Below are 18,789 nucleotides of genomic sequence, written 5' to 3' on the forward strand. Positions count from 1 at the left end.
CAGCCCCCCAAAGTGCTAGGATTACAGACATGAGCCACTGTGCCCAGACCCCAAATTCTTTTTAATGCTCCAGTTTGCTTTATCATTAATTCTGTAGGGCTTTCTAAGTATGCATTATCTGTAAAGGGAGATAATTTTACTTATTCTCCAATTCTTATTCCTCTAACTACTTCCTCTTGTTTAATTGGATTTCTAATACTTCTAGTACAATACTGAATAGTACTAGAGATTGTAGGCATCCTTGCCTTGTTCCTAATATTAGCTGAAATACCTCTAATATTTCCCCTTAAGCACAATGCTAGCTTTAGGACTTTATTTATTTATCTATTTTTGTATTAAAATATCCATTGATTTCTATTTGCTTATTTTTGTAAGGTTTTTAAAGTAGCTATGTAGGTAATCATATGGTTTATCTCCTTAGATCTGTTAACATGGTGTATTACATTGATTAATCTTCTAATACTGAAATAACCTTGCGTTCCTTTACTAAATCCCACTTGGCTCATTTTCTTAATGTGGTGTTGGATTCTGTTGGTTAATGTGTTATTTAGAACTTGTACATTGATATAAATGATGTTAGTCTGTAATTGTTTTTGGTATTGTCTTTTTCAGGTTTGAAACAACATTTATACTTGCTTCATAAAAAGAGTTTTGACATTTCCCTTCATTTTCAATACTCCAGAACAAATTATGCTGCACTGGGGCTATCTGGTCATTCCCCTGTGAAACCACTGGGACATAGTGTTTTCTCACGACATAGCGCCTGTGTAACCCTATAATTGGTCTATTTAAGCTTTCTATTTCTAATGGGGTCAGTTTTGGTATATACTGTTTCCCTAGAAAATTATCTATATCATATCTATCTTAAATATATTTTCATAAAATTCTGCAAAGTAGTTTTTATGATTTAAAATTTTTCTTCCATTTCAATATTTACTTCCCCTTGTCACTTCTCATTTTGTAGAGTTACGCTGTCTTCCTGTTTTTGCTTTATTAAGTTAATGGTTTGATTTGTTAATATTTAAAAAGAGGATTTAGATTTAGTAATGTGATCGGCTGTTTTTCTACATCTACCTCATTAATTTCTACTTTTATCTTTATTATTTCCTTCTTTGTGCCTTCTTTTAGCTTACCTTTTATTATGTTGTATAGTTTGTGTGTATGTGCATGCATGCACTAGAAATTTAATTCATTTTATTCTTATAGATAAATGTGTTTAAAGCTATGAACTTTCTTCTGATAATTGCTTTAATTTTATTAATAACTACAGATTTGGATATGTAGTACTTCTTTTTTTTAATTTTAAAAATTTGGTTTGTATTTCCCCTTTAATTCAAGGCTTGTTGTTTAATATAAAGTTTTAACATTTTTCATGTAGAAAAGCATTGTTAAAAATTATTAATAATTTCTGGTTTCATTGCATTGAGATCCGAGATTGTTGTTTGTAGTATTTCTACTATATAGAACTTGTTTGTGACTTAATATATCATCAGTTCTTGTGAGTGTTCCAATTGCACTTGAGAAGAAGTGTATTCCCTGTTATTAATGTATAAAAGATACAGCATCTACCTTACCGATTATGTTGTTTATGTCTTCTAGATCCTCACTTACTTTTGTCCACTGAGAGTAGTGTGTTATGAATTGCAGCTTTTAGCATTAAACAGTGTCTGCAATCAGTTCTAATGCTTTTTTACCTGAATTTTACTTTGATGGCAGAATTGCAACCTGACTTTTTGTTGTTTCCATTTGTGTGATAAATCCCTGTTTTGAGCCTTTCTGAATTTGTTTGTTTCAGATAGGTTTCTTATTTTCAGCATATAGCTGAGTCTTATTTGTGAGCCAAATTAAATTTTTTTCTTGTAACAAGTGAGTTAAGCTCATTCACATTTATTGATATGGCTAATATGTTTGATCTCAACTCTGTCACATCATTTCGTGTTATAATTATTATGTGTGTTGTAATATAATGCTATGTTTCTTTCTCTACATGGCATAGTGGGTTTTCTTTGTTCTACTTTTAAATTTTATTTTGGTATTTAGGTAGGTTTGTGCCTTTATTTTAGTGGTTTCTTTTGTATTTATACCTTTTATAGTCCCCGTAATCCCCTGCTTTCCTACTTAACCCTTTAGTACCTGGCTTGTCCATTTTTAATGGTATCTTCTAACTTCCTTCTATTTCCTGTGCAATAATCCTTGACCCTATTGTGCTTTCCTCATTCTTTTCTTTCTTTCTTTTTTTGTTTTTAAAGAGACAAGGTCTTGCTCTGTCACCCAGACTGAAGTGCAGTGGCACCATCATAGCTCACTGCAGCCTTGAGCTCCTGGGCTCAAGGGATCCTCCCACTTCAGCCTCCTGAGTAGCTGGAACTACAGATGTGCATCACCATACCAAGCCAATTTTTCTCTCTGTTCGTTCTGTTCTTGTCTTTTCTTTCTTTCTTTCTTTCTTTTTTTCTTTTCTTTCTTCTCCCTTTCTTTCTCCTCCTTCCTTCCTTCCTTCCTTTCTCCCTCTCTTTCTCCTCCCTTCCTTCCTTTCTCTTTCTCTCTCTCTCTTTCTTTCTCTCTCTTTCTATCTTTCTGTCTCTCTTTTCTTTCTTCTCACTATGTTGCCCAGGCTGGTGTTGAGCTCTTGGCCAATCCTCCTGTCTTGGTCTTCCAACGTTCTGAGATTGTAGGTGTGAGCCACTGTGCCTGGCCCTCATTCCTTTCTCTTTGTATTTTTAGTTGCTTTTTCTACGTCATATTTTAACATGATATTCTTCCACTCTCATCTCTACCTTTGTTTTAGTCTTCAATTTACAATTAATTCTATTAAATATGTCAGTCTTTTTCTGAAGTTTCCTGTGTCATCTCTTGGTTGGATAAAATTCCTTTTCTAGTAGATTCCTCATGAAGTGCTCCAGGGTATAGAATTACTTGAGTTCTCGTATATTTAATACTTAAAGGACAGCTTGACTGGATAGAAAATTCTAGTTCATACCCTTATTCCTTGAGTTTTTAAAAAATGTGGTTCTTTTGTTGCCTTGCTTTGTGTGTGGGTTTCGAGAAGTCTGATGCCAGTTTAATGCCCCTTCCCTTGTAAGTTGTTTAATCTTTTTGCTTGGAGGCCTTGAGAATTTTTTTTAGTCTTTAAAGTTTAATCATTTTATTTGAATATGTTTCAGAGTTGAACGTTCTGGGTCAATTTTCCCAAATGCCCAATGGATCTTTTCTTGTAGTGAGTTAAGCCCATTCACATTTATTGATATGGTTAATATGTTTAATCTCAATTCTGTCATATTATTTCATGTTATAATCTATTCATGAATAGATTCAGGTATTCTTTTATTTTTGAAAATTTTTATTGAATTATAGTTTTAAATATCAGTTCTATTTCATTGTTTTATTTTTTCTTCCTCAGAGATTCCATTGTATATCTGTATATGTTATATGTATTGTTGCTTCTTTGCCTATCTTCTAATTCCACCAGTTTCTGACCCTCTTTAGTTCTTTCTTTTTCTCATCTTCATTCTCTTAGTTATCTTCAATGCACTTTATTACATTTTGATTTGACTCTATTTTCTCTTGGGCTTCTTGTAATTTAGCTTCCATCTCTGCGATAATTTTGTCTCTTCCGTTTTTTTCCCTGAGGGTAGTTAAATCTCTTTTCTTCCCGTTGTCTGGACAGACAAATTTCTGTGTTTGATTTGTGAATTTCTGATTCAAGGTGGTTTTTCATAAGCCCAAATACTTGTTTGAGGCTATTTAGTTGCTTGAAGTGTTATGTTACGATATTCTTTTACTTGGTCCTTGTTTATTTTTTTAAGGGTGGATGGGAATTTTTATCAGTTAAGATGCTCTCTCTCTTTTTCTTACAGAAAAATATAAACCATACAATCATATAAATGTAGTCTGCTTTCACCTAATCATGGCGTGGACTTGCAGGATTCCTGGTTCAAGGGCGCCCTCTTCTGTCAGTGTAGAAAACTAGTTTTTTTAAATGGATGGAGTGTGTGTGTGTGTGTGTGTGTGTGTGTACACGCGCACGTACCTAGGAGGAGGGATGTGTGTCCTCCACTTTTTTGTTCTCTCTGATCTGCAGGACTCAAAATTTCACTTTTGCTTCTTTTCCCTTCCCTGCACTCTTCAAAGGGCTCCCCTTCTTTCCTTTTACCCTCTCTCGTAAGTAATGCCTTTCAAAGAACACTACCATGAACTGCAGTCCCTTCCTTGTAGCGGGCGCTCTGATTTACAGGAGTCTTTTTCAGTACGTTTGCAGTTAGGGTATACTTTCTCTTTCTGGCAGGACTGTAGATCAGTCTTATGACTACTGCTATTCCCTTCCTCTGTAGTTTTTCTTAGAGTGCCCTTGTTCTCTGTGAGGACTCGCAGCAGGGTGTGAGAGAGAGCTAATGGGGAGCTGAAGTTTATTTTTTTACTAAAAGATGATTTGAAGGCATTCCCTTATTCTAGTTGTGCTAATAGTGTGGGTTTGGGTAGTGCTATTTTTTTCTTCTTGCCTTTCTTTCTTTCTCTCTTTCTTTCTTTCTTTCATTCAGGGGTGTGCTAGGAGATTTGAATTGATGTACCCACCTTACCTTGGCTATCCGGAATTCTACTTCTTGAGTTTTATACCATTTATAATGATTTTGGCTGTAAGTATCAAACACGGTGGGCTCAGATTGGCTTAGACAGCAGGGAAATGCATTCCTGTAATAAGGAGTCTGGCTTGGTAAATCGGGGCTCTGTCCGCTGTGTGTGCTGGCTTCATTTGCAGGCAAGATGGCAGCAGCAGTTTCAGGAGCACAGCGAGGCCCAGGGTCTACCCAAGCCCTGTCTTAGAGAGGGTTCCTTAGAAGCAGACCCTGTTGTGCAAGTGATTTGTTGATGGAACCCTCTGAGTAGAAATCTGTAAGAGAGTGGAGGAAGCAGGGTGTGACAGAGGAAGCAGCTGGCACAGACGTGGTTTAAGGAGATGTCTAGCCACAGCCTGATCCCACGGGGAACTCTGGAGCATGATGGCACTAGATTCGTCCTGAGGGAGCCAGAACAAGAGGGCTCGACTGTCATATCTCTGCATCAGTCTTTGTTCATAACGGGGACATGTTCCTGCTCCTAAACCAATTGCAGTCAGGGCAAGCTCCACCACGACTGGCGTGGACTAGTTGAGATGGAGCCCTGGAGCTGGGGATGCAGTCACCTTTCCCTGAGTTGGGCGAGAAAAGACGGAATTCTGGAATAAAACTGAGGATGAAGGGAGGAGTGTGTGGGGGGGGCATCCATCTCGTGCCAGGCACTGGGGCACCACAGCAACCGTACCCGGCAAAGGGCCTGCTCTAGCCTGGCCAGGAAGACCATGAAGAATCCGGGTGATCTGGGGTTCTGATAAGTACTCTGAAGACAGAGCAAGACAAGGGAATAGAGATGTCCTGGAGGGGCCAGCTTCTATTAGTTGGTCAAGGACGACCTCACAGAGGTGATAACATTTGAGCTGAAGCCTAAAAAAGTGAGGATGAGGAGGATTCTGGTAGAGGGAACAGCAGTGCAGGCACAAATTTGGGGTATTCGAGGAGCAGGGCAGTGTTAACGTGGCTGAGGTAGATCGCGAGAGGGCAACGGTGGCAGGGAGATGCTGGCGGGGGAGGGTGGGCCACATCACGCAGGTAGTGACTGGCCACAGTCCACAGAAGCCACTGGCGGCTTTGAGCAGTGGGTCGGTTTGATCATTTCCATGTTTAAAATATCTTTTTTCTCCTTGCCACATGGAGAATGGTTTGTAAGGAGGCCAGAGTGGAAGCAGAGAGGCCAGGGAAGAGACTAATGCTAGAGGTGAAGGCTAGAAGTGAAGATGGTGGCTTGGAGCAGGGTAGTGGAGCAGGAGCAGGAGAGAAGTAGATCCCTTTGGGGTTTCCTTGGAGGTGGCACCAACAAGAGCTACTCATGGACTTAATGTGCCAAGTGCACATCCAATAAAGGGAAGAGGCCAAGGACCCCCTCCCCGGGCTTCCATCAGCCCATCAGCCGGTGCCTGCTGCTTCCTGAGACAAGGGGGGTGGGGGATGGGGCAGGGATGGGGACTGGGGAAGAGTCTGCTTTTGCACATGCTAGGGGTGACATGCTGTGAGTCAGCCCAGTGGTGGGAAGGTATGGGGGAGAGGGGTGATCTCAGCACGGGCCCTGTCACAGGCCAGCGTTAGGAAGTCAGGGGATGAGGAAGAACCAGAAGAGTGTCCCGGAAGCTCCGTGAAGAAAGCGGTGCAGGCGGAGGGAAAGAGCCCTGTGCCATGTCTCTGGGGTCTCTGAGATGAGGCCCAGCAGGGACAGCTGGCCTGGGTGGTGTGGGCCGTGAGCTCAGCTAGAGCAGCACAGGCTCAGGGGAGAAAAGGGGAGGGAGGAAGTGAGAACTGTTCTGCCGTAAGGAGACATGGGGAGATGACGCCGTGACTGGAGGAGTGAGGTCAAGGGTTGGCTTCTAATCATGGGGGTCACTGGGAGGGAGTTTGGGGACGCAGAGAGGCTGAGGAGGCTGAAGAGAAGGTGGAGCAGCAGGGCCCGGCATGACCGGGGCTTGCCAGGCTCTTTGGGAACAGGCACGACTCCTACCGGTGGAGGACTGGGGGCCTCGGGGTGGGGAGATGGGGTCGTTTCCATCCAGTGGCTTCTGCTTCTGGATGGAGTTCAAGGCATTTGTCACCCAGAGTGGAAGGGCAAGTCTGTGGGTTTGCAGAGAAGGTAAGAAATAGTCTTTTCCAGCTTCTGAGGGATGTGAGTGGATTTCTAGGCCAAGGTGAGAGTGTGTTGAAGGTGAGACTGGTCCCCTGCCAGTGAAGTTCTCTGGCAACATCCTACAGCTCTTGTGAGTGGGCTGCAGGGGACCGAGAGTCCCTTGTGATGCCATTGCCAGAGCCAAATGGCCTGTTCAGGGGTGGCAGAGGTGGGACGGAGGGAGGGATCGATGGGAAAGATCAAGTCAAGGGACAGAAAGGCTGGAGAAGCCCAGCCAGGTGCCCTGCACACTGGGCACGGGAACGTGTTCAGAGTGAGTGAAATGCCCCCAGGGGCCCTGCCTGTGTGAGCAGAGTGGAGATGGTGTGCAAGCTCTCCCCAGGCCTGGGAACTCCAGATCTCAGGGCCAAGTTTAGGGGTGAAGTGCAGGGGCCACTCACCCTTGGGCTCAGTCATGGCTTCACATCCACCTTGCGTATCCTGGTTCTCAGCACCTTCCAGGTGCAGACACACTTGCTCAATGAAAGCCAAGGAGCTCGGTGACAGGCATGCTCCACTGAGCCCTCAGCCACGGGGCAGTGTGGGCTGCAGGCCGTGAGTGGGCACCTCTCCGACACCTCCAGGCCCAGGGCTTCCTGCCCCCCACCCCACCCCCCCAAGCCAGACTTGGCTTCCAGAGACTGGCACCAGAAAATGGGGACAGGGGCATGAAAGGAGCAGGGGACAAGAGTGATGGAGGTTAGTGGCTCAGGGCCAGGTGAGGGTGTGCCCATAACCAGAAGGGAAGCCCCGAACTGTGTTCCCAGGTCCATGCCAGAGCAGAGCCTGGACCCCAGCTGGCCCACAGCACGGGGTCAACAGGGGCTGTGGAGCGCCCCTGACGCCCCGTCTCCCATCTCTGCGGGCAGGGTTCTAGAGCACCTCAGCAGTCTCGCCAAAGAAGTGAGCCTGGACTATGAGCGTAGCATGAACAAGATCAACTTCGACCAAATCGTCTCCTCCAAGCCTGACACGTTCTCCTACGTGACCCTGCCCAAGAAGGAGGAGGAGAAGGTGCCTGAGCGAGGTGAGGGTCACAGGACAAAGCCCCCAAGGCGGCCCACCTGGCCAGAGCCCCCAAGCCTCCCATCTAAGATCGTCTGCCCTGGTGCTGTGGGCATCAGCCCGACACTCCCTGCGCCTGTGTGTCCCAGCACTCGTCCCACTTCTCCCAGCTGCCTGGAGGGCTCTGGATTGCGTGGGGGGCTGGGGAGGCTCTTTTTGAAAATCGTCTTCAGTAGTGCAGAAGTCACGGTGGACGTGCACTAGGAAAGCAGTCGTTCAGAAGTGATGGGAGGGGTTCTGATGATCTGATGACATACAGCCCTTTCTTCTCTGCTGGCAAAAGTAGGTTTGCCATTGCTGCTGCCCCACATGACGCGTGCAGACCAACTCTCAGAGCAGGACCCCGGGTCTCCGAGAGCCCTCCTTGTTCGAGCTCACACATCCCTGCTAAGCTTCCTGGACCTGGCTTCCTGTGTGGGATGTTCCCAGGACACAGGCTGGGGTGTGGGTAGTGGCCATTCTGAGGGGCCCTGGTGCCCACGTCTTCCTTCCTTAGAGCTTCAGGGTGGGCTCTGGACTGGCCTTAGGGTTGTGTGCAGCATGAGTGGGAGTAGATGGGAGAGCGTCCACAGTTCTGTCATTGCTCAAAGTCTGTGACCATGGGGCCTGGAGGGAATTCCTTTACCCATCCCAGAGAGGGCACCTTGCTGTGGGGCCATGGGGCCACTTGGGCAGGCTGTAGGGAAAGAGAGGCTCTGGGAACATGGATATCTCTTCCAGGGAGGAAGCAGAGGTCCCCCATCAAGCACCCTGTGCATCCGTCCTGACCCCTGGTGTGTCCCAGGCAGGTCTGATGCTGGCCTTTGGCTCCTACCCCTGCAGGGCTCGTGAGTGTCCCCAAGTACCCCTTCCGGGAACAGAAGGAGGACTTCACCTTCGTGTCCCTGCTGACACGGCCAGAGGTCATCACGGCCCTCAGCAAGGTGAAGGCTGAGTGCAACAAAGTGACCACCATGTCCCTGTTCCACTCGAGCCTCTCCAAGTACAGCCGCCTGGAGGAGTTCGAGCAGATCCAGTCGCAGACCTTCTCCCAGGTGCGTGGGCATCAAGGGCACAGAGGGGCAGACGCAGGGCAGACACTCGGAGCTGACGGGCACAGGTCAAGGGAAGGCCATGAGGGGCAGCTTTGAGCCCCTGCTTTTCTCCAGAGCTGGCCTTGGCCTCTTCCTAGACCTCAGTGGAGGCTGGGGTGGGGACGAGGGAGAAGGCTGTCTTGGAGAGAAAGGGAGAACCAGGGCAGGCTCCCTCTCAACCACTTTCCATCCCAACTCTGGGTGCCTCTGAAGCGGACCCCTGATCTTAGAAAGGGGAGCAGGAGCCCTATGCACCCCCGTGTTGATGTGAGGGTTAGGGTGTGAGGGAGGTGGGGTGTCGCCTCTCTCTGCCCCATTCTCTGTGTGTCTTTCTCTCTCTGCCTGTCTTTGTCTTGTTCTCTGTCTCTCTGCCTCTCTCTTGTCTTGTCTCGGGGTCTCTGTGTCTCTCCCATGGCTGGAGGGAAAGCCCTGCTTCTGCTGCCTGCCCTCCCCCTCTCCCTCCTTCCTTCCCTCCTTCCCCGAGCAGCCCTGGGCCCCCAAGGTCACATGAGGTGTTGTTTGGCAGGGCTTGGCAGTCCGTTGGGGTGGGGGAGATCCTTCCACAGTCAGATGGGTCCCGAGGCCACCCTGAACACCCTGAGGCATAGAGTCCCCCAGTGGGCGGCTATGGGCGGTAGGTCCCTGGGGTGGCCGTGTGATGACACCTGCGGCCACTCCAGGTGCAGATGTTCCTCAAGGACAGCTGGATCAGCACGCTGAAGGTAGCCATGCGCAGCAGCCTGCGCGACATGAGCAAGGGCTGGTACAACCTCTACGAGACCAACTGGGAGGTGTACCTCATGTCAAAGCTGCGCAAGCTGATGGAGCTGCTCAAGTACATGCTGCAGGACACGCTGCGCTTCCTGGTGCAGGATTCGCTGGCCAGCTTCACGCAGTTCATCAGCGACGCCTGCTGCAGCGTGCTCGACTGCACTGAGGACATGGTCTGGGGCGAAGACTTAACAAACAGCCCCTACAGGTGGGGCCCAGCTGGGCGGAGGCAACTGTTGACACCAGAGCCGCTCCTTGCTAGGCCCCAGTGGCTGGGGTGGTGCAGGGTGGGGGCACCAGGGCAGCCAGGGCCGGGGTGCCCAGCACTGCCAGGTCCCTGTAGACTCTGGGGCATCGTCCCACCAGCTCCAGCTTGGATTTCTTCTGGTGACCATCGTTCACTCAGGCAGTCACTGAGTTACTCGTGGAGAAACAGTGTTTGAGCATTTGCCATGAACCAGGCACGGTTCTCGCGGAACAAGAGATGTGGTCCCTGGTCTCACAGGGGAGACGGACAGCAAGCAAACGAATAAGCAGATGTATCACTGCTGACTTTGGCAGGGGCTGTGAAAGATGCTGGGGGTGGGCCTTTGCCAGGGGATCAGGGAGGAGGTGGCGTCTGTGCCAAAACCCGGGATGTGAGAAGGAACAAGTCACGAGGAGATGCGAGGGGTAGGGGTGAGGTACCAGCTGGAGGGACCAACATGCACAGAGGCACCACGGGGAGGAAGAGCTTGGGCAGCCAAGGAAGGAAAGGCTGGCTGGTGTGGCGGGAATGGGGTGGGGTGGGAGGGCTGCATAGGGTGCGGTGGGAGAGGTCACTGGGACGAGGCCAGATCAGGCAGTCCCTCCTGGGGTCACATCTGGGAGCTGGGTTTATTCTAAGGGCCCAGCAGCTGGATCTAGGCCTGACAGCTGTTGGTGTGCAGTGGATATCTGAAGGCAGAGATGATGGGCTCCTGGGGAGGGTGTGGGCGCCACGGTGCCTGGGATTTGGTGACCTGCCCTGATGACCTCAGGAAGGGGTGGGGGGGCCTCCCTCCCTTGTGGTGCCCAGGAACCTCTGGGCATGTGGCAGGGGCCAAGGAGCCTGTTTGGCTGGCCCGGGCCTTCCTCTCTGGTAACTTGGAGGTTCCCGGGAGGAAGGAGGAGGCGAGTATTTTGATGGAGAAGCTGAGAGCCGTGGTGCTGGCAGGGAGGCAGAGGGCTGGGCCTCTGGCATGCGGGCCTCCTGGGCCCTTGCCCGCTGTCAGCCCAGCCATTGCCCGCAGGCCCCGGAGGAATCCCCTGTTCACCGTAGACCTGGTGCTGGACAGCTCTGGGGTGCACTACAGCACGCCACTGGAACAGTTCGAGACATCGCTGCTCAACCTCTTTGACAAGGGCATCCTGGCCACCCACGCTGTGCCCCAGCTGGAGAAGGTACAGGCTGCAGCTTGAGCTGCCCTGACTGCTTCTGGCTACCTGGCCAGGGGTGCTGCCACAAATGTCAGAGCGGTTAAACTTTATCACGGGCCTCCCACCGGGTGGGCAGTGTGCTCAACCCTGTGATTCTCAATACCTCATTTAATCCTCACGATAAGTTGCATTGTGAGCTATTAACACCCCCATTTTGTAGAGGAGGGTTGGAGAAGTTTAGTCATTAGCCTCAGGTCACATAGCTGCTAAACGTCAGAACTGCGATTTGGATCTGGGCTTGCTGGACCACTCCTGCCACAGCTACGTCTGACCTGACTTGCACGCACAGAACCCCTTGTCAAAAGTCCCCACTAGTCACCTAGCTGTGCACAGGCCACATCCCAGGCCCAAGAACCTGTGTAACTCAAGTCCCCTCTTGTCTCCCTTGCTGGTCGATCAGAACCATTGTGACCCGCTTGCCCCTTCTGCTCCTCCCCTGGTACCGGGCTGAGTCGGGCCCAGGCAGACGAGGATGCTGCCCCTGGAGGGCCTCACGGTGGCTTCTGGCCTTGCCTAGAGAGTACAGCAACCACCCTCCCCGCACCCACCCTGTGTGCTTGGCCGCCCCCTGCTCCTCAGGAGTACGCCCCATCTCCAGCCCTTCTGCCCACCTGCCCCATGGCCCATCCAGCTCTGTGCCTCTGTCCCTTCCCTCCGCAGCTGGTGATGGAGGACATCTTTATCAGCGGTGACCCCCTGCTGGAGTCGGTGGGGCTCCATGAGCCCCTGGTGGAGGAGCTACGGGCCACGATCGCCAATGCCATGCACAAGGCCATGATCCCACTGCAGGCCTACGCCAAGGAGTACAGAAAGTACCTGGAGCTGAACAACAACGACATCAGCGCCTTCCTCAAGTGCGTCTGCGCATCTGTGCCCGTGTACCCCCGCCCACCCTGCTCGCCATCCTCTGCCCCCTCACGTGTGTCCCCGTCCGCAGGGCCTACCAGACGCAGTGCCCGTCGGCTGAGGAGGTGCGAGAGGTGGTGCTCACCTACCTGCGGGAGAAAGAGGTCCTGGACAACTCGCTGCCCAGCAGCATCGTCATCGGGCCCTTCTACATCAACAGCGACAACGTCAAGCAGAGCCTGTCCAAGAAGTGCAAGGCCCTGGCCACTTCCATGCTGGACATCCTGGCCAAGAACCTGCACAAGGAGGTGGAGAGTGTGAGTGTCGCCAAGCCCCAGTGACCATAGCAACATGTGCACAGTGTACTCCACTAGCGAGATGTCCCCTGGCAGGGTTGGGGTTGCCTGCAGAAGCCCAGGCCAGTGGAAGGAACTGGAAGTCACCCTGCCCTGATCCCTGCCTGTCCACAGGGGCTGTCCCATGTGGGAGGCCCCAGGAAAGGGAGCTTTCTACCGCCTTCCCCAGACTTGTAGATACCTGGGAAGGCCTCAGGAAGGACCCCCTGGGACGGATGGTTTCATGGAGCGAGGGTGTGCATGTGCCGGCCTCAAAGTCCTGTGTGTGTTGGTGGGGCCGGAGGAGGCTGGGAGGGTGAGGTGCGCCAGGTGACACCCTTGCCCCACTGAGCGGCCTCAGCCACCCAGAGAACCTGCCAGGGGCGCCCCTCTTGGAAGCACCACAGGGTGTGGTGTGGGGGACAGTTACCTGTCGGGGGGACGCTGGGGACTGAGGAGGAGGAGAGGCCCCAGGGAAGGCAGGGGAGCAGCGCACTGCCCTCCCTCACTGCCAGATCTGTGAGGAATTCCGCAGCATCAGCCGCAAGATCTACGAGAAGCCCAACAGCATCGAGGAGCTGGCTGAGCTGCGAGAGTGGATGAAGGGCATCCCGGAGAAGCTGGTGGGGCTGGAGGTGAGGCCAGGGACTAGGCCGGGGAGGCGCAGGGTGGGTGTTCATCGTCTGCGGGCCGGTGTGGGCAGGGGCTGGGGGATCAGGGGCCAGGAGGCTGGAGTAAGGGAGACACACAGAGGATAGGTAGGGTTTAGAGGGCTACGTGCAGGGGCGTGGCAGGGAGGTCAGGAGGGCTGAAGGCATGGGTCAGGGGACTGGAAGTTGGAGCCCTGAGCCTCATGCTGCCCTTGCACCCTGTGCCTCCTCCCCCACCCCAGGCCTCCCCTCTCTGGAAGAGAACAGCCCCTCCCTAGCACCCCTCCCTAGCACCCCTCCCTAGCACCCTGCCAGACTGGGAGCCTGGTCCCAGTCACCTGCCCCCTGCCCGTCACACACGCAGTTTTTATCACCACCTGTCCATGCAGGAGCGGATTGTGAAGGTCGTGGATGACTACCAGGTCATGGATGAATTCCTTTACAACCTCAGCTCAGATGACTTCAATGACAAGTGAGTGGGAGCTCAGGCCAGGGAGGTGGGTGGACGGCAGGAGACGGGGAAGGAGCTGCTGGGCTGCAGTGGCTCCCAAACGCCCCAGCTGCCACAGGCTGTGTGGTCACACAAGAAATGCCCTGCCAAGATGTCAGAGGCTACGGCTCCAGACACGGGCCAGGACTGGGCAGGGCTGGGTGGCCAGTGGGGCAGAAAGAAATCATTTGGGCCTCTTGGCTTAGGGACCCAGCTGCCCCCCAACCCTGTCTCTGTCCAGTAAACAGCCTGACACATACGTGTTTACCCAGGACCTAGGGTCCCCTGTTTGTGGTTGGGGCCTTTTGGGGTCCTTCGGAGCACGGACAGAAGGCAAAGCCCAACCTGGTGAGCAGTCCCTGGGAAGGACACTTGTCTAGCACCAGAGCCTCATGGGAAACAGCTCCATGGGCCTTCTTCTAGCCCAGCCTTACTGAGGTCACCAGAGACCCCTTTCTCAGCACTGCCTCACGGACAGGGGCCGTCAGGACCTTCAGGGTGGGCCCTGCCCAGGAGCCACAAGATACTGGTGGGGCATCTTGGGGCTCAGGGGGGCCACCCCCAGGGTCAGCATCACTGGGCCAGCTGCAGGTGGAAGCCTCACATTCTACGATCCCCCACGTCAGCTGGGCAAAGGAAGTTGGTCTGATATAAAGGAAGCTGACCTGGTGGCCCTGGGTGGTCACCAAGCACATGCAGGCTAGAGACTGTTGTTTTGTCTCCTCTGAGAAAAGGCCCCTCTGGTCCCTGGGGTTTAAGAGGGGAACTTGGCCTCACTCCTCTCATTTCCCCTTTGCCCCCATCATGGCGCTGGGCAAGCTGGACCTGCTCCTCCCTGCACGCTGACCGTAGCTCCCAGAGGGCAGGCAGCCCCGCCGACAGTGGCAGTAGCTACCTCCCAGCTTACCTGGACTTCCCAGTTGCCCAGCCCAGCTGGCCTCAGCTGCTGTCTGGATTCCCCTGTTCCCCTCTGTGCCCTGGCCGCCAGGGTGCCTGGCCTTTCCAGCCCGTCATTTCAGCGGTTTCATTTCAATCCCCACCACCGTCCTGGCAGATGGGCTGCCAGCAACTGGCCTTCTAAGATCCTCGGGCAGATAGAGATGGTGCGGCACCAGCATGTCGAGGATGAGGAGAAGTTCCGCAAAATCCAGATCATGGATCAGAACAACTTCCAGGAGAAGCTGGAAGGGCTGCAGGTGGGCACGGCTGAGGGCTGTGTGCGAGCACGCGCTGCCGAGCACACCCCGTTCTCCAGGGCCCGGCCTCACTCCCTGGGCTCAGTGGGGGCTGTGTCCGTGTGTGATTGACAAGTGGATGGATGGGTGAATAAACAGCTGAAGGAATGACCTGAGAGGCCAAAGAGATGCCTGGCACCAAGCTCCAGAAAAGCTCAGAGCAGTAAAGACCCCGACTCTTCTGTTATGCCCTTGGTGCCCAGTGGGCAGTGGGCACCGTGTCCAGGCCACTGGGTCTCCCTGTAATCTTGCCATGTTGCCATGGGGCAGCAGCCAGCCTGTGATGGGCTGGGAACCTGCTCACTCCAGAACAAAGTCCCCTCTGAGCCGGGAGCAGTCGGTGCCCTGGGACCTCAGGTTCCTTGGGTGTGTGGGAATACGTGGGCAAGGGTGGGGCTGCAGGGGCATCTGACCTATTGTTCCACAGCTGGTGGTAGCTGGCTTCTCCACCCACGTGGAGATCGCACGCGCACATGAGATTGCCAACGAGGTGCGGCGCGTGAAGAAGCAGCTGAAGGACTGCCAGCAGCTGGCCATGCTCTACAACAACCGCGAGCGCATCTTCGGCCTGCCCATCACCAATGTAGGCCCCCTGGGGCACCCTGTCCTCCCACCCTCCCAGGGCTTCAGGAAGCACTTTGTGTCCGCAGCCACATCAGGACCCCACTGCCAGGTGGCAGGGCTCTGACGTTTGGGGGAGTGTGGAGTGGAGATAGCCCAACCCTGGGTCTCAGGTCGAGGAGGCTGCCAGAACTAGGCAGGAGCCTGAGGGTTATCCCTGAGCCCAGAGCCCGGGTGTGGTGGGGCGGGAAGAAGGTAGGCCAGGCCCGGGTCCTTGGGGCAGGATCTGGGACAGCAGCCAGAAGCCGGGATGGGGAGAGGATCTGGCCCAAGAAGGGGCATCAAGAGCCCCAGCCCTGCCCTTCTGCCCCTGCAGTACGACAAGCTCTCCAGGATGGTGAAGGACTTCCAGCCCTACCTGGACCTCTGGACCACAGCCTCTGACTGGCTGCGCTGGTCCGAGAGCTGGATGAATGACCCTCTGTCAGCCATCGATGCTGAGCAGCTAGAGAAGAACGTCATTGAGTCCTTCAAGACCATGCACAAGTGTGTGAAGCAGTTCAAGGATATCCCAGGTAGGCAGCCGAGCCAGCTAGTCCCCTCCTTCCCTGCCTCTGCCGGCTGCCTCTCATGCCCTTCTGCCCTACCCGGCAGCCTGCCAGGACGTGGCCTTGGACATCCGGGCCCGCATCGAGGAGTTCAAGCCGTACATCCCGCTGATCCAGGGGCTGCGCAACCCTGGCATGCGGAACCGGCACTGGGACATACTGTCAAACGAGATCAACATGAACGTCAGGCCCAAGGCCAACCTGACATTTGCCCGCTGCCTTGAGATGAACCTGCAGGACTATATTGAGAGCATCAGCAAGGTGGCCGAGGTGGCTGGCAAGGAGTATGCCATCGAGCAGGTGGGCAGCCACCAGCAGGCCTGCCCCACCCCACCCAGGCCCTGCTGGGCAGCCTGGCCTCCAGTCCTGGCAATGACAGCCACTTGGGAGCATGACAGTAACGGGCCGCATCCCCAGGGTCATCATGCTCAGGGATTGAGGTACATTCTATTAAGTGAGTTAATCATGCACTTAACATGCTTGGCACAGTGTCTGCCATTGCTGCCATCCCTCAGTCACTCAAGAGCCCCAGGAAGGAGCTGATAGCATTATCCTCATTTAACAGATGAGTAACTTAGGGCTCAGAGAGGTTCAGCAACTGGCCAAGGTGACACAGCCAGTAAGTGCCAGAGCTGGGACCAGCACCAACACTCCTAACCTCAGCTGCCTCCAACATGTGTGTACAAGCATGTTGTGCACATGCAGCACACGTGTGAAGATGAGTGGGCCCTGAATTCAGACAAGGCTCACGGGAGCCTTGTTGAGCAGACACACTGAGCATGTTTGCCAGAGGGGCCCATGGGAAGGCCATGGCCAGACGGAGTCTTTCTTCCCTGTGCAGTGCTGGTCAGATAGCATGACGGCCAGCCCCTTCCCGGGACCCAGCCTTGACTCCTGCCCCTCCCCAGGCACTGGACAAGATGGAGAAGGAGTGGTCGGCCATCCTGTTCAACGTGCTGCCCTACAAGGAGACAGACACCTACATCCTCAAGAGCCCAGACGAGGCCTCACAGCTGCTTGACGACCACATTGTCATGACCCAGAGCATGTCCTTCTCCCCCTACAAGAAGCCCTTTGAGCAACGCATCAACTCCTGGGAGAACAAACTGAAGCTGACCCAGGTGGGCCCTCCCTTCTGTCCTCGTATCCCTCTCCCACCTCAAGGAGCCCAGTCCTATAAGGGCCCGTGATGGCCTCCAGGTGGGGCTTGGAGCGGCAGAGCGCCTTGCCCGTGTTCATGCAGCCCCTGGCTCCCTGGCTGGCCCCGCATTCGGAGGAGGGTGACTAGGATGGGGCCATCCGCCTGTGAGGTTCAGCTACCGAGAGGGGCAGTTAAGGATGTGCAAGGGCAGCGTTTGGTCCTAAGATGTGGCTGAGGAAGGACACAAGAGCTGCCAGCAGAGCTCCAAACGGCTGCCTGGACTTGGGACAACCGGGACCTTCAGTATTGGGACTTTCTGGGCTGGGCGCCACAAGGCCCCCAGGTTCCTCCATGCCCTTTGCCACCCTTCTGAGCCTCCCATTCCCATCTCATTTGGAGTCACCTCAGGGTGAGGGGCCAGGGCGTTGGGGACTGCCCTTGTTTCAGTTGTCAAGGCCAGAGGCAAGGGCTTCCTGCAGAGCCCTGGAGGACATCCCAGGGCCAACCTGAAGGTGTGATTCTGACAGCCCCTCCCGGGGGCCTTCCTGGGAGCTGTTCAGACACTCCAGTGAAGGCCAGGAGCTGGGTGAGGAGGGCTCGTCTGTCCACCCCTAGATCATCCAGAGATGCCTGAGCTGGTCAGCGTTGCCCCTGGGTCTCCCTCCTTGCTCCTGCTGTCCCCTCCACCTGGAGTTCTATCCCCACCTGGAGTCTCCCTCAAGGCTCAGCACCGAGCGGCCGCGCCAGTCCCTCACACCCGCCTGCCAGGTGTTCCCGCCGAGGCCCGCGGGCGGTGCCTCTTCACACGCTGGGCCTTGGCGATTCAGGAGCAGAACCGGCCCCTCGGTGGACTGTGGGCCCCTCGAGGGCAGTGACCACACCCTGTCCCCCTCTGTTTCTCCTGGTGCCCACACGGGCCTGGCACGGGCTGACACCTGGCTGGCTGTGGCACACGTCTCATGCGGAAGAGGCGAATGAATGAGCGAGTGATCGTACCTGATAGACGACAGGAGATAAATCCCAAATGAGGAATTCAGAGGCAGAAGGGGAAAGATGTCTCACTCTTAGAATGATGGTTCTGAGAGTATTTTAAGAAATTCACACTCAAGTCCCGATGAACCTCAGAGAATCCCGGGGTTGTGAACCTAAAAGTCCTCCCAGGAAAGGAGACTGTTTTTGTCCCCCATGTACCAGGTCTTTCCTCTGTTCCCCCAAGATTTGCCAGTTTGGGTGTGTTCCTCTCGCAGAGAAGAACGGCTCCTTTGGCTCTGTTGGAGGCGTGGGTGTCCTGAGAGGCATGTGGGATTTTTCTGGAGGGCAGGCACCCCGCATCTTCTTTGTTTCCTGGAGTACCATGACCGACAGTACCGTCCAGAAGTTTCCCATGGAAACTGGTGCCCAGTGTTCTGCCCAGCACTCTGGCGGGGTGAAATATCTCAGTCATGGGGACAGAGAACCCAGCTGGGACCCTAATAGTCCGTATCCTGCCCGCTCTGCCCTCGCCCTGCCCAGGAGGTGCTGGAGGAGTGGCTGAACTGCCAGCGGTCCTGGCTCTACCTGGAGCCCATCTTCAGCTCTGAGGACATCAACCGGCAGCTGCCTGTGGAGAGCAAGCGCTACCAGACGATGGAGCGGATCTGGAGGAAGATCATGAAGAACGCCAACGAGAACCGGGAGGCGAGCTCCGCGGGGCTGGGGGGCAGCTGGACCACCAAGGGCCCCGACAACATTGCTGGGGGCCTCCTGGTCTCTTCTCTCCCTAAACAAGAAAGACTGGAGGACAAGTCTGAGGCTTTGGTCCACTCCAGAGGA

At 53.6% G+C, this 18,789-nt stretch overlaps 1 protein-coding gene across 1 annotated transcript in view; it reads left to right on the plus strand.

Moving 5' to 3' along the window:
* The window catches only part of DNAH1 (dynein axonemal heavy chain 1), a 72,599-nt gene that overhangs the window by 15,705 nt on the left and 38,105 nt on the right, over positions 1–18,789 (plus strand). Inside the window, exons 8-21 of the mRNA XM_069473696.1 lie at positions 7,614–7,771; positions 8,632–8,843; positions 9,563–9,861; positions 10,925–11,075; positions 11,772–11,965; positions 12,049–12,274; positions 12,808–12,927; positions 13,332–13,414; positions 14,487–14,628; positions 15,095–15,250; positions 15,605–15,803; positions 15,883–16,136; positions 16,745–16,957; positions 18,490–18,654. Of these exons, the coding sequence (XP_069329797.1) occupies positions 7,614–7,771; positions 8,632–8,843; positions 9,563–9,861; positions 10,925–11,075; positions 11,772–11,965; positions 12,049–12,274; positions 12,808–12,927; positions 13,332–13,414; positions 14,487–14,628; positions 15,095–15,250; positions 15,605–15,803; positions 15,883–16,136; positions 16,745–16,957; positions 18,490–18,654 (2,572 nt within the window). The remainder of the gene's footprint in view (positions 1–7,613; positions 7,772–8,631; positions 8,844–9,562; positions 9,862–10,924; positions 11,076–11,771; positions 11,966–12,048; positions 12,275–12,807; positions 12,928–13,331; positions 13,415–14,486; positions 14,629–15,094; positions 15,251–15,604; positions 15,804–15,882; positions 16,137–16,744; positions 16,958–18,489; positions 18,655–18,789) is intronic.

This window comes from Eulemur rufifrons, chromosome 7 (assembly GCF_041146395.1).
Source record: "Eulemur rufifrons isolate Redbay chromosome 7, OSU_ERuf_1, whole genome shotgun sequence".
Taxonomy (NCBI): Eukaryota; Metazoa; Chordata; class Mammalia; order Primates; family Lemuridae; genus Eulemur; species Eulemur rufifrons.